The sequence below is a fragment of the Zonotrichia albicollis genome, chromosome 4 (genome assembly GCF_047830755.1).
Source record: "Zonotrichia albicollis isolate bZonAlb1 chromosome 4, bZonAlb1.hap1, whole genome shotgun sequence".
NCBI classification, from domain to species: Eukaryota; Metazoa; Chordata; class Aves; order Passeriformes; family Passerellidae; genus Zonotrichia; species Zonotrichia albicollis.
Window position 1 is genome coordinate 69,069,035 of NC_133822.1, and position 12,184 is coordinate 69,081,218.

At 44.7% G+C, this 12,184-nt stretch overlaps 1 protein-coding gene and 1 long non-coding RNA gene across 2 annotated transcripts in view; one reads left to right on the forward strand and one right to left on the reverse strand.

The window, feature by feature from the left end:
* LOC102061823 (sucrase-isomaltase, intestinal) overlaps positions 1–12,184 on the reverse strand; it is a 60,060-nt gene that overhangs the window by 34,227 nt on the left and 13,649 nt on the right. The window contains exons 6-9 of the mRNA XM_074540024.1: positions 11,531–11,627; positions 10,383–10,495; positions 1,568–1,693; positions 462–593 (exon numbers count right to left, since the gene is read on the reverse strand). Coding sequence (XP_074396125.1) covers positions 462–593; positions 1,568–1,693; positions 10,383–10,495; positions 11,531–11,627 — 468 coding nt within the window. The remainder of the gene's footprint in view (positions 1–461; positions 594–1,567; positions 1,694–10,382; positions 10,496–11,530; positions 11,628–12,184) is intronic.
* LOC113458603 (uncharacterized) lies at positions 4,809–8,426 on the forward strand. The gene is made up of 3 exons (XR_003378983.2): positions 4,809–4,972; positions 5,230–5,279; positions 8,139–8,426. It is a non-coding gene; the product is annotated as an uncharacterized LOC113458603 (long non-coding RNA).

Below are 12,184 nucleotides of genomic sequence, written 5' to 3' on the forward strand. Positions count from 1 at the left end.
TTTCCACAAATTTGCAGACAAGTAATCATCTCTCACATTAACATAGATAAAAAGTAAGTAAAAGAAACATGAATTGTAGTTAGTATATTCCAGAGTGATTAGGAATAGAATTTTTTCCACTATTCAGCTATTTTTGTATATGCATTAAAATAATTCATTCATTTCAGGGAAAGAATTATATGAAAATAATGACAACTCAGAGGCAAAATTTCCCATAACTCAGTGGGGAAAAAGTGACATAGAATTAATGTTTTGGTATAGAGATGATACTGGTAGAGAGATATCAAATAAAGACAGCACTTCTAAAAATTAAATCTGTGAGAACTTTTTCTTCAGCTCTTTTCAACACATGAGAAAATAGAAAATCTACTACACTGTGTTAGCACCTAGGTACTGCTATGAAAACTATGCTGGGAGTAGTTCTTATAAATGGAGAAATAATTAGCAACATGTTAATTTACCAGAATCAAAATGTTGTGCTTTCCGTTCTTCTTCATCTCCTTTATGAACTCTGGCAGACCAGCAAAATTCACTTTATCATAGGTGAAGTCCAGGCGACGTTCCATGTAGTCAATATCATAATGTTGGACATCCTAAACATTTTTCAAGTAAAAAATTACATTATTACTTCATCCAGCTTTGGAGTTCTCAGACAGGGAAGACATGGATCTGTTGCAGCAAGTCTAGAGGAGGGCCACAAAAATGATCAGAGGGGCTGCAGCACCTCTGCTATGAGGACAGGCTGAGACAGCCTGGAGAAGGGAAGGCTCCAGGGAGAACTCACCTAAGCCTTTAAATACCTAGAGGAGCTTATAAGAAAGTTGGAGTCAGACTTTTTTGTAGAGGCTGTAGCAATAGGACAAGGGGTGGTGGTTGCAAATTAAAGGAGGGTAGATTCAGACTAGATATAAGGAAGGAATTTTTTACAATGAGGTGGTTGCACAGGTAGATGGTGAATGCCCAGTCCCTAGAAACATTCAATATTAAGTTGGATGGGAATCTAAGCAACCTGATTTAGTTGAAGATGCTCCTGCTCATTGCAGGGGGGTTGGATTAGATGGCCTTTAATGGTGTCCTCCAACTCCAAGTATTCTATGAGTCTATAAGTGAAATATCTGATACAGAAATCAGAATGCATGCAATGGTATTTCTAAAAGGCAACTAATGTATGTAATGAAACCTAAGAGACTGTAATTGTAATCCTAGCACTGGACTACAAGAAAATGTAGAAGCCCTAGTTTAGCAACTATTTTGCAGTGATCTGCATCAGAAGTTTGTTTTCCATTATTTGTTTTTAAAATGCTAGCACCTCACACTGCGTAACAGCAAATCCACACCAAAATCACCTGCTAATGCAGCCAAGAGCAGCACTTAAACATCATGTTCACAGCCCACTTTAAATGTTCTTTTCAGCATTATGAAGATATTACATGCAAACCCACTACAGAAGATTATGAATGTCCTTTCATTCTACAATTCCCTTTGTAAGATAATTACTTTTCCTCCACTATAATTGTATCACTTCAGAGTGCAAGGTTAGCACACACAGTGAGAGACTCATACTCACATAGGGGATGTCATAGTGCTTCATGCGATCGACGGTTTCCTTCAGAACATCAAGGCTGTTGTAGCCCCAGCGGGAGAGCTGGAATCCCAGGGCCCAGTAGGCTGGCATGTGTGGGCGTCCAATGGCCTGCAGCAGCAGTGAGGAACACAGAAACACCAGGGTGAGAGGGAAAGAAGTTACTCTGAAACACCAGGAGAGGCTTCCAGATCACTGAAAGCGCAAAGGCCAGGGCAGAGGCATCACACCCCCATTAAAAACCCATTCCTTTCTCTGAGTGGCTCTTGGCACAGCATGCTTGGCACTTGTCCTCGTGGATCCTTGCCCTTCAGAGAGACTCCAGCAACACCAGCACTGAGCATCACTTCCAAGGACACCCCGGTGGAGGACACAGTGTATAAAAGCCAGGCTAATGTCAAACGTGGTCTCAGCCTCTGCACAGCAGCATGTGTCCTCACTTACAGGGCACATGCCAGCAGAAATCCAGTGTGGAGCCTCATGCCACCTGATCCACAACAAGTCCACAAACTCCTTGGTCAACAGAATCTCCAACCACACACACAGCAACATAAGCTTTGCAAACTTCTCTTGCCATCCAGCTGAACTAACTTATCAAGAGTCTGATCTTTATTGGAGCTCTCTGAAGTTTTAATCATATTTACACACCAATCTGGTGAAACTCAGTTACTTATGGCTGACTACTGTTATTGCTGGCCCACATCCTTGTGTTGCCAGGCACTGACAACCCTCTTCAAGGCCAGACTTACTGTTTGGTCCTGAAATTCTCAACTGAAACACAAGGTAATGAGTTAAATATGATTTATAAATATTTGATTTCCACTGCCTGAATGTAATCCATCTGTAAATGGCATCAGGAAACTCAATTGAGAGCACAGGGAAGCAAGGCATCCTGCTCTGCTTCCCCCGGTGAGCGCTGCTGTGGTAACCTGGGATGAGCAGTGGGCAATTACAAGGTGTCTGTTGCACAAATAAGCTGAAGTCTGGCTCTGTCTCATTAGTACACACCAGTGTTTTCTGGGGCACATCTCCTGAAATCCTTACTTCAGTTAAATCCAATGAAACTAACCTTTGATTTGTATTTCTAACACCTTTGCAGGCAATACATGAAAATCTAGTAGCTAGTAAGCAGCCATGACTTATTAATCAGCTGCAGCTATTGTCCCCCTTTGGCTAAATAATGGCTCCTCCCTTATTTCCTTGTGGATCTCCATAGTTAAGTAATTATGCTGAAAAGTGAAAACCAACAAAACTTGCATATCGGCAGCTAAACCCCATCTACTTCAAATAAATAAAACAAGGCACTTCTGGCAGTCTGTATCTGTTGCATTGCTAAGCTCTCTGGAGAGGCATTGCATGAAGGTACACCTTCCTATGGGATTTTCTCTAGGAAGTATGACCTGGGAAAGCAAGGCTGAGCTTGAAATTGCTCTAAAATACATCACAAGCTAGAGCATCAGTACACAGATGAACAAAGTGCATCAGACAGAAAACCACATGTGGGAGAGAGGCAGAGAAAAGCTGAGGATGCTTTTAATGCCCCTGAGCTGGCAAACACACAGGGTAAATTGCTTCCAAACAAGAAATGCTTGGGAACACACAGCCAAACATTACAAATTTGGCTCCAGTATTCTTTCACTGGTTGGGGTGCTGCTGTTTCACATAAGCAGAAACATAAGGAGGCCATAACCAGTGGTGAGGTTAATGCTTTGGGTGTCTCCAGGAGGGACACCAGCTGATCAGCACAGTTGCCCCATACCCCTGGTGCTTGTCCTGTCCCACCTGACTTAACTTTCCTAATCCTCCTCAACACTTCTTCTCCTCCAATTCAGCTGGGGCTGGGGTATTCAGGAGAAGTGAGAGCAGCTCTCAGCAGTGTGCTCCTGCACAGAGGCACTCAGCCTCCACTGCACACTGCTGTGCCCTCACCAGGGCAGGCCCTGAACAGGCAAAGGTGGTGCTACCATGGAGGGGGAGGCCAATGGGCAGACATGCCATAACTACCCTGGAGCTGTCCCATCTCCTTGCACATGTCACCAGGTTTTTTTCTGGACACGTCTGATCACCCAGACCACCTTCCAAGCTCTGCTGGGGCTTTCCATGGAGAGCTGAATGGGGTGGGATGGCTCAGGACAATCTCCCAGACACCTTGTGAGCCAGCACCCAGTTGTCCAACACAGCATGGCAAACCTCAGAGCAAGAGGTCTTCTTCTTGGCACATCCACACTCATCATGTTAAGGATAAATTCATCTGAGAAGGCAGCACAGAGCTTGTTTTAGATCAGAAAAGGCTGCAGGATGAGCTTTGTGAACCCACCATTTTGTGCTCCTAAAGCAGATGCATATTTTGCCCTTGCTTTCTCTACTGGAAGCAGAGAATGACCTCTACAAACAAGGTTAAAAAAACAGACCAAAACAAAAGAACTCCCTAATGAAATAAAATGCTTTGTGCACAGGCTTCTCATCTTGGACAAGAGAAATAGGGAAAACTGGCTGATAAATATTAATCCTGAAGCTCAATGCAGAGCCCTGTGCCCTGGCAGGATGTCTGCATGGCATCTGCTGCCTCTTCCCAAGCAGGCTGGGCAATGGGAGAGGGGGAACCAGCCTGGGCAGAGGCAGTGGGACCTGCTGAGCAGCTCTGCCCTGGGTCCTGTGACACCCAGGTCACTCCTGCCTGGGGAGGACAGCCTGGGACATTGCCAATGCATTTCATGAGTTGGATGGGGATTGTCTTCTTCCCCATGTCCTATCAAGCATGCAGGTGGAGAGCAGGGGGGCTGGAGGTGGAGCTGTGGCCACTGGTGTGTCAGTCACAGCCTTTCCAAAAGGGCATGTCCCCAGCACTGGGGTTTGCTGGGGTTCACCTGCTCACCCCTGTGGGATGGTGCTGTGTCATTCTGGACCACAGAGTGACACAGTGCTTTGTGACAGCATCCCTTGACAAGTTTGGCATTACCGCTGAACCAACAGAATAATATCCACCTTGCAAGGAAGATATTAAGCTTTTAAAGCAATTAGTTCTCTAGGTTCACCAGGCTGGTGCATCTATGGTGAGCTTAATTGAAACCAGCAGAACATTTGAAGAGGAAGGATGAAAACAGGGCAGCTGGGAAAACAAATGTTCTTTTTTCTAATTATGCTGTGGACTCTTTCTAATGGATCCCCCTGAAGCTTCCTGATAAAGTAACTGACATATGGTACCCACTCACAGATGGATCAGCAGAGGCAGGAATGTAATTTTGCAAACCTGAAGACTCAAGTTGGATTTGATATATATTTAGGATCTACTTAATTCATACAGATTGCATTCTGCATACAAATGATCAGAAAGTGCAGCAGCCAGAGAAAGCCTGCTTGGAAAAACTGAAACCCATAGAATCAGAAAAGGTAGATTGGGTATGGCAGGGGAACTGAGGGAGGAAAACATACAAACAGCAAACATATGGAGTATCCAAAATGAAGGGGGGAAAAAGCACAAAGATATGGTAGTGCAGAACCAGTAAAAACAAAATATCTTATTTTCTGTTCCAGAATTCTTCCTGCACTTGCTTCTTAAATAACTCCTGGTGTTTAATAAATTCACTGTTAGTTTTTGCATGTGTACATAATTTAGTATTATGTGTATTTTTTTCCACTTTTTTCAGAGACACCTGAGAGCTGATGTATTGAGGAGGTACCCTGGAAGCATTTTGTGGTAAGAATGAAGTTCAGTGGTACAAGTATATCTAACAGATAAAATCTGTGTCAAGGGAGCAGGTGATCTGTACTCATTTTCCCTGTGCTGGATTATTGGAGAAATAATGTTATTAATATAAGCATTAATGATATGTACTAGGTTATAAATTCTATAGAGTAAATCAGGATCCTATTCTGTTAACAGTATGACCAAAGACTTTGATGAGAGAGAGCTGCAGAGTTGTGCCTGTATATCACAGAGGCTGGAGAGAGGCTCTCTTTCCTGTGCTCACAAAGGAGCTGAGATGTCCTGCAATGCAGATTGCTAATCTTACATCCTAATTAGCCACACAAAATGATTTCTGAAGCTTGATATTTGCTTCAACTCCCTTTCTTCAAAGAGGAGTTATAGGAGGAAACTGTAAAACCCGAGTGGGCTAATGCACTGGGTTTAGCATTTCTGTATGGCTAAATTCACAATGGCTAAATCCCACAGGTGCTCCCATGGCCCACATATCTGTATCCAGCTCATCTGCTATGACTAAGGCAAGCAGCTGAGTGCTGTGGGCACCCAGTCAGTTAGAGGGCAACCTTCACTCAAAGTCTATTAACAGAAGCTAAGCTTTGATTTAGGAGAGCAAAAAGAAAGGCCCTGCAGCTGCTGAAGCATAAAGAAGATGCTCACAACCTCAGGAATATAAACAATTTAAGGATTTTCAATGCCAAGGTCTTCAAATATTGGGGTTTTTTCTGCACAAAACAATTATCAGTTGTTTATTCCATCTTGGGGAATTCAGCTCCAAGATTCTCACTGAATCATCTGTGATAAGATCTATGCACAAGCAGGTTCCCCATATTACCTCTCCAACAGGAGAGTGGACTAGACATCTCTGAGGTCCTTTACACCTGTAACTAGCCCACACTTCTGTAAGAAGGAAGCAAACAAGCAATTTTCTCTCCAAAGAGAACCAGGAGACTTACAGTATGCTCACTTACAGCTTGTTATTGGATATTTTGGGATAACAAATTCATGGCCTTTACTCAAGAGCTATTAAATATCTGTTTTTTGAACCCTGACATTCCTGAGCATCTTGTTATGGAGCTCACACACTACTGCTGTGCACTGTTGGTCTGCTCTGAAAGGCCATCCAGTGGCCTTGTCAATGTTGGCCTGGTATTAGGTGGGACTGCAGAGCCTCAGCCAGGCTCAGGTCAGTGCCTGGACTCTTTAGCTTGTTACTGCTTTTTCTCACCCTCCTGCAAATGGAGGTGTTTGCCATTAAAAGTGAGATTCGTGTTACATAACTGTTCTGCACACCAGATCTCTTCTGCAGCAGGAGAAAAATGTGATCACTGTCATAGAGAGAGAGCTGTACAGGACAATGTCAGATGTGGCAGGAGTAACACCCCACCCAGCTGGGCTCAGGGACAGAGGGGGCAGAAGAACTGAGCTGGAGGCTGCTCCTTGCCATGGGACCATGCCCAGCACAGACCCCACAGCTGCTGCCACTGCTGCAGCACTCAGTGCCAGTGGCAGGACGCATCCTACAGCTCAGCTCTGCTCCCTGCAGCACACAGCAGAGGGACAGAGGTACCAGCACTCACCCTCTGCTCCCTGCTCACACCTTGCCTCACTCTTGGAGCCCATTTAAAGCAGATTATCCTTGGCCAGGCTGGCATCCAGGGCCACCACAGCTTTTGCTGCTACCTGTCCTCACTCCAAGGATGCAGAGAAGCTGGTGACTCTGGCAGAGCAGCTCCAATCAACCCTGATCACCACACAGAGAGCCAAGAGCCCTGCTCTTGGCATAGCCTGGACCCAGCAGCTCTGGCCAAGTCTGTGGTCACCCTGGGTGCTGGTGACAACCTGGAGAGGTGTGTGGGCAAACCTTGCATGCTCCAGAGGCCAAATAAAGAGCTTTGTTACAAAGCTGTCCTAACTCACTGGTTTGAGGGAGCCACATGAAAGCCCAGAGCAGAGCTAAGCTCCTAAACCTCTCACAGAAACAAGCATAGCAGGGGCAGAGAGGAGGCTCAGACACTGAAGTGGCACTGAAGGCAATGGCACAAAACACTTGAGAAAGGTGTAAGGCACTTTTCTCTGGAAACATCTCCCTTGTTCTCACCAGCTGTGCACCTGCTGGCATCTGGCCACCCTGCCACACCAGTGGGGCCATCCCAGAGAGAAAAACTGAGGGGTCCCTGCAAAAAGCAGTGGCTGGGGCAGACTTGCTCAGGAGGGAGGCAGGTGCTGGTTCACAGAGAAGCTCTGCAGCAGTGCAGCCTGGTCCCTCCAGGGACCCCAGCAGCCAGGAGCTCCCAAAACACCAATTCACAGAGGAGACCCATGCAAACAGCTCAGAGAGCCGGGCCATGCTGCTGAGCAGCGCCTTGCAGACATCAGTCACACTTCTCCTTTCTACCCCTTCTCTTTCCCTACAGCATGGCAATGACTGCACAGGGAAAATCCTCTCAGTGTGACAGAAAAGACAATTGAAAAATAAAGTCTTTTCTGTCTCCTTCACCTTCCCACATATCTTGTACATAAAAGCCAAATTATTACCCTAGAGACTAATAATATGGTAATTGTAACATTTTTGACCTTGGAATTTCAGGATGTTTACTGAAGAAGTTATTATTTCACATTGAAATTACTAACATGCATTCTTTAAGATTCCCTAGAGAGTTGAGCACAAGCTCAGAGAATACAGAACAGGATTTTTTTGTCCTGGCATGTGACATGTCTCATTAGGAGACGCCCACTGCTCTCCTTTACCCTGTTTTCTTTGCTCCAGCTCCATTTCCAGAGACAGGGGTGGAAAGTGAGCTGCCACTACCCATCAGCTGAAGAGTGAGAACCCTCTCATTTTATTTTCAGATGCTGACCACCTGCTAAGCCACAGAAATGCTGCCTTCAAACACCAGTAAAAGACTTTGAAAAGGAACAGGCGTGGCTCTAATTTCCATCGTACTGCTGCACTAACTCCCTTGAAATGGGGATCAAAGCTCCAGCCTGGGGGAGAGTTGCTTTACTTTTTCCCCCCTTTTCCCACCCTGGTTTTATTACCCACGTGTAAGTTAAAACCCCAGCTTGCTCGCTGGTCTGTGGCAGTGGCATCAGAGATAGTGTGTTCTGGTTTGGGCTGGGATATAGTTAATTTTCTTTATAGTAACTGCAATGGGCTGTGTTTTGGATTTGTGCTGAAAATAGTGATGATAATTCAGGGATATATTTGATTTTGCTGAGCAGTGCTTGCACAGAGTCAAGGCCTTCTCTGCCCCTCACTCCACACCACCAGTGAGGAGGCTGGGAGGCTGGGGGTACACAAGGAATTGGGAGGGGACACAGCCAGGACAGCTGAGCCCAGCTGACCCAAGGGATGTTCCATATCAAATGCCTTCATACTCAGCACATAAATCTGGGGGAAGAGGAAGGGGGAGCTGGATATTCAGAGTGATGGCATTTGTCTTTCCCAGTAACAGTCACATGTTCAGCCATTCCCCCGATACCTGGGGGTGTCTCAACACCCTCCTGCTGGGAACTGGTGAATGAATTCTTTGTTTTGCTTTGCTTGTGTGCACAGTTTTGCTTTACCCATTAAACTGCCTTTATCTCAACCCACGAATTTTCTCACTTTTACCCTTTGGATTCTCTCCCCCACCCCACTGGGGGGGCGTGAGTGAGTGGCTGTGTGGGGCTGAGCTGCCAGCTGGGGTTAAATCATGACAGACAAAGGGAGGGGATGATGTGCAGAGGGAGCTGGAAACCTCCAAGCAACAGAGCAGTTGCTGCTTCTCCAGGACATGGAGGAGCACCACCAGCCTCCCACCTCTCTGGGAGATAGCATCTGAACCTCTCCTTGGAAAAGGAAGGTCTAGCAGAGCTTACCACCCCAGAGAAGCTCCAGCCTTCCCAAAACAGCAGCATGAGCAAGTCTTATCCCTTCCTCCACCAAACCAGAACCCAGAAATGCCTTCCTTCTAGGTTAAATCCTCTTTTTCCCTTGCTCTAAACCACAGTATTTCTGTTCCCATATAGGCACTTTGAAAGAAGGCAAGCATAGGATATGGAGGCTTTAAAAAGACAAGAAAGACAAAATGTTTGCTAGAGATCAGAGCTCAGGCCCCTTTGAGGGGTGGCACAGGAAAAGGCAGAGCACACGCACATCTTGCTGTGAGCTCTGAGTGCCTGGCTCTGGGATGCCCTACCCTGGTCAGCCTTCCTCAGGGAAGGCAGAACCCTCAGGGTCTGCACAGTGACCTCCCCTTCTCACAGTAACATGCTTGCTCCAGCTTTGCCCCACACTCTTTAGGTTTGACACTGATTTTTTACATACAAAGTTTGCATCTGAGGTGACAATTTTCTGTAGAAAGGCCCAGTTGAAGCTTCATTTGGTGTCCAGGAAAAAACATATTATCTGCCACTTTTTTCTGCACAGTCCTCACTAAATAAGAATTGCATGTACACTTCCAAATCAGCCATTGGCGTGTGTACTCTCAGTCCTCTGGAAAACATTGGGCAATTGGATAGCAAGTAGTTACACTCTGTGAGACAGCAGTAAATGCAGTGTTATACATCCATGCTCTCCAATGCAATTATATAGGTTTTCATTAGTGAAAACCAGCCTGATGGCTCCAAAATCAGCAAGCAATTCCACTGGCAAATAAAGGCTTGAAGACTTCAAAGTCCATTCAATATCTCTGAAATCCAGCATATGTAAAGTTCCCAAACATTCCCATCTGTGCTATGCCTAGTTTGTTTTCTTGGCCTGCAGCATCGAAATGCAGTCATGTCATACAGCAAAGACTGTAAAACTGTGACAGCCCAGAGAGGAGTAAGCTTAGACAGATATCTCTCTAATCATTGCATCCCTTTAGTGCATCCCATCCTGACACATTGCAGGAGAGGAGAGTGTGCACTGAACAGCCAGCCTGCCTGTGACACTCAGACTGCTAACAGATGCTCGAGCACACGCCAGCTTTCCCTTGGATCTGAAGCTGCAGCTTTGTACAAATGGATCAGGACAAAGCTCTGCCTGCACTACCCACTGATACCAGCAGATACTGACAGGACTGTGTTACAAGGCACTGCTCCATGTGCCATGAGCACTTTTCCACTGACCTCAGTGTACTGCTGAACCACATTCTCAGGAGTTGGTCCCATGAAGAGATAGAAGTCGAGGATCCCTCCAATAGTGCGGAAAGTCAAAGATGGGTTTGGAGACAGAGTAACATCTAAAAGGGAAAAAAAGGCCCTCAGCACAAACCAACTCTGCACTATACATGGGAATAGGTCAAGAATGCATCAGGGGAGGTTGAGACTCAGCATTAGGAGGCATTTCTTTACTGAGGGTGGGCAAATGCTGGAACAGGCTTCCTAGAGATGTCGTTGATGCCTTGAGCCTGTCAGTGTATAAGATCATTTAGACAATGCCTTAACAACATGTTTAGCTTTTGGTCAGCCTTGAAGTGTTCAGGCAGTTGTACTACAAGTATGTTTTATGTCCATTCCAACAGAAATATTCTATCCTATCCTATCCTATTCATCCTAGCTGTGTGCACCCTGGGCACTTCTGTGCACCCTGTGGGTACGACTGGATGAGCAAACAGAGCCTGAAGGTAGGCAGGCCCAGTGTTTCTGCAATCTCTGCTTTCAGATTGGCATGGTGCAGCAATAAATCACAGAAACTCACACAGAGTAGATTGCATAGATCCATTTGTCTCCGTTTCATATTTATACAAAGGATCAACAAGTTTGTGTTTAGGGTTCCTCTATGCTATTTTAATCTTATTGAAAGCCATTGTCTGCCAGGGGAAACTGATTTTATAGACTAAGTGAAGATTCTCCTTTTCTGAAATTATACCACTACATTAATGCAGTAAGGTGACCATGGCAACACACAAAACTATTCTCCAAAGACAGAATATAGGATTAACCTAAACAGATTTGATTTTGTTATGCCAATCTCAGAGGAAATTTCTTCCAACTTCTTCTTTCCCTCTATTTGCATATATTTTCATTAAAAAGTTAAGAATGTATTTTCCCTGAAAATGCCTAAAAATGTCCAAATTCCTTGTTAAAAATTCATTCTACTGAAATCCATTTGAAAAATCTTTGAAAAAATCTATTCGTCCTGGAAGCTTAGTTAGCCACACAGTCACTTATGTTTGTATCACATTAAAAAGCAGTCAGTAAAACAGTATTTTATATTTACTAATCTATCATATTTCTATATGCAGTCCATCTAGGGAATCCCTATATCTTTTTACCTTGTGCATTGGAGTTCAGAAGGAGAACACCGTGGGCATTGGCGTCTGGTTCTATGCACATGTAGAAAGGGTGAACTCCATAGAGGTTGGCAAATGCCTGAAACATAAAGAGCACATGAAGTATCACTTGATTTTGGTATTTTTCATAGCTTTTGTCAGGTAGATACACATGCACAGACAAGGAAATAAATTCATTCATAGTTAGAGACTTATTTTGAAAGGCTGGGTTTTTTCATCTAAATTGGTGCGAAGTCAAATTGACTGAAAAGTTTTTGGGTTTTTTTCTGCCTTATCACAATGGAATTTTTTAGTCTTTCCCGTTTAAACCTTTCATACTCTGCTAAATCCTTCAAAATGGCATGAGTAAGAATCACTTTTCTAGTTAAAACAGACTCAGCCACTGACTCCAGTTCAGCCAAATATCTGATGAGCCCTGCTGGAGTCCAGCTTGTTTGGATGAACAAGGATTGATCCAAGCATGAAATGCAAAGCTCTCCTGAACCAGGATCTTGGCACACAATATACTTTTTCCTGAAAACTGCACTGTGAGAAAGTATCTGATAAAAGGTTTCAAAGTTCCCTCAAAACATTCATGGCTTTGTCTTTAATTAAAACTGATGATACCCGCGAAGCTTGTGACATTCCATGTTTGCC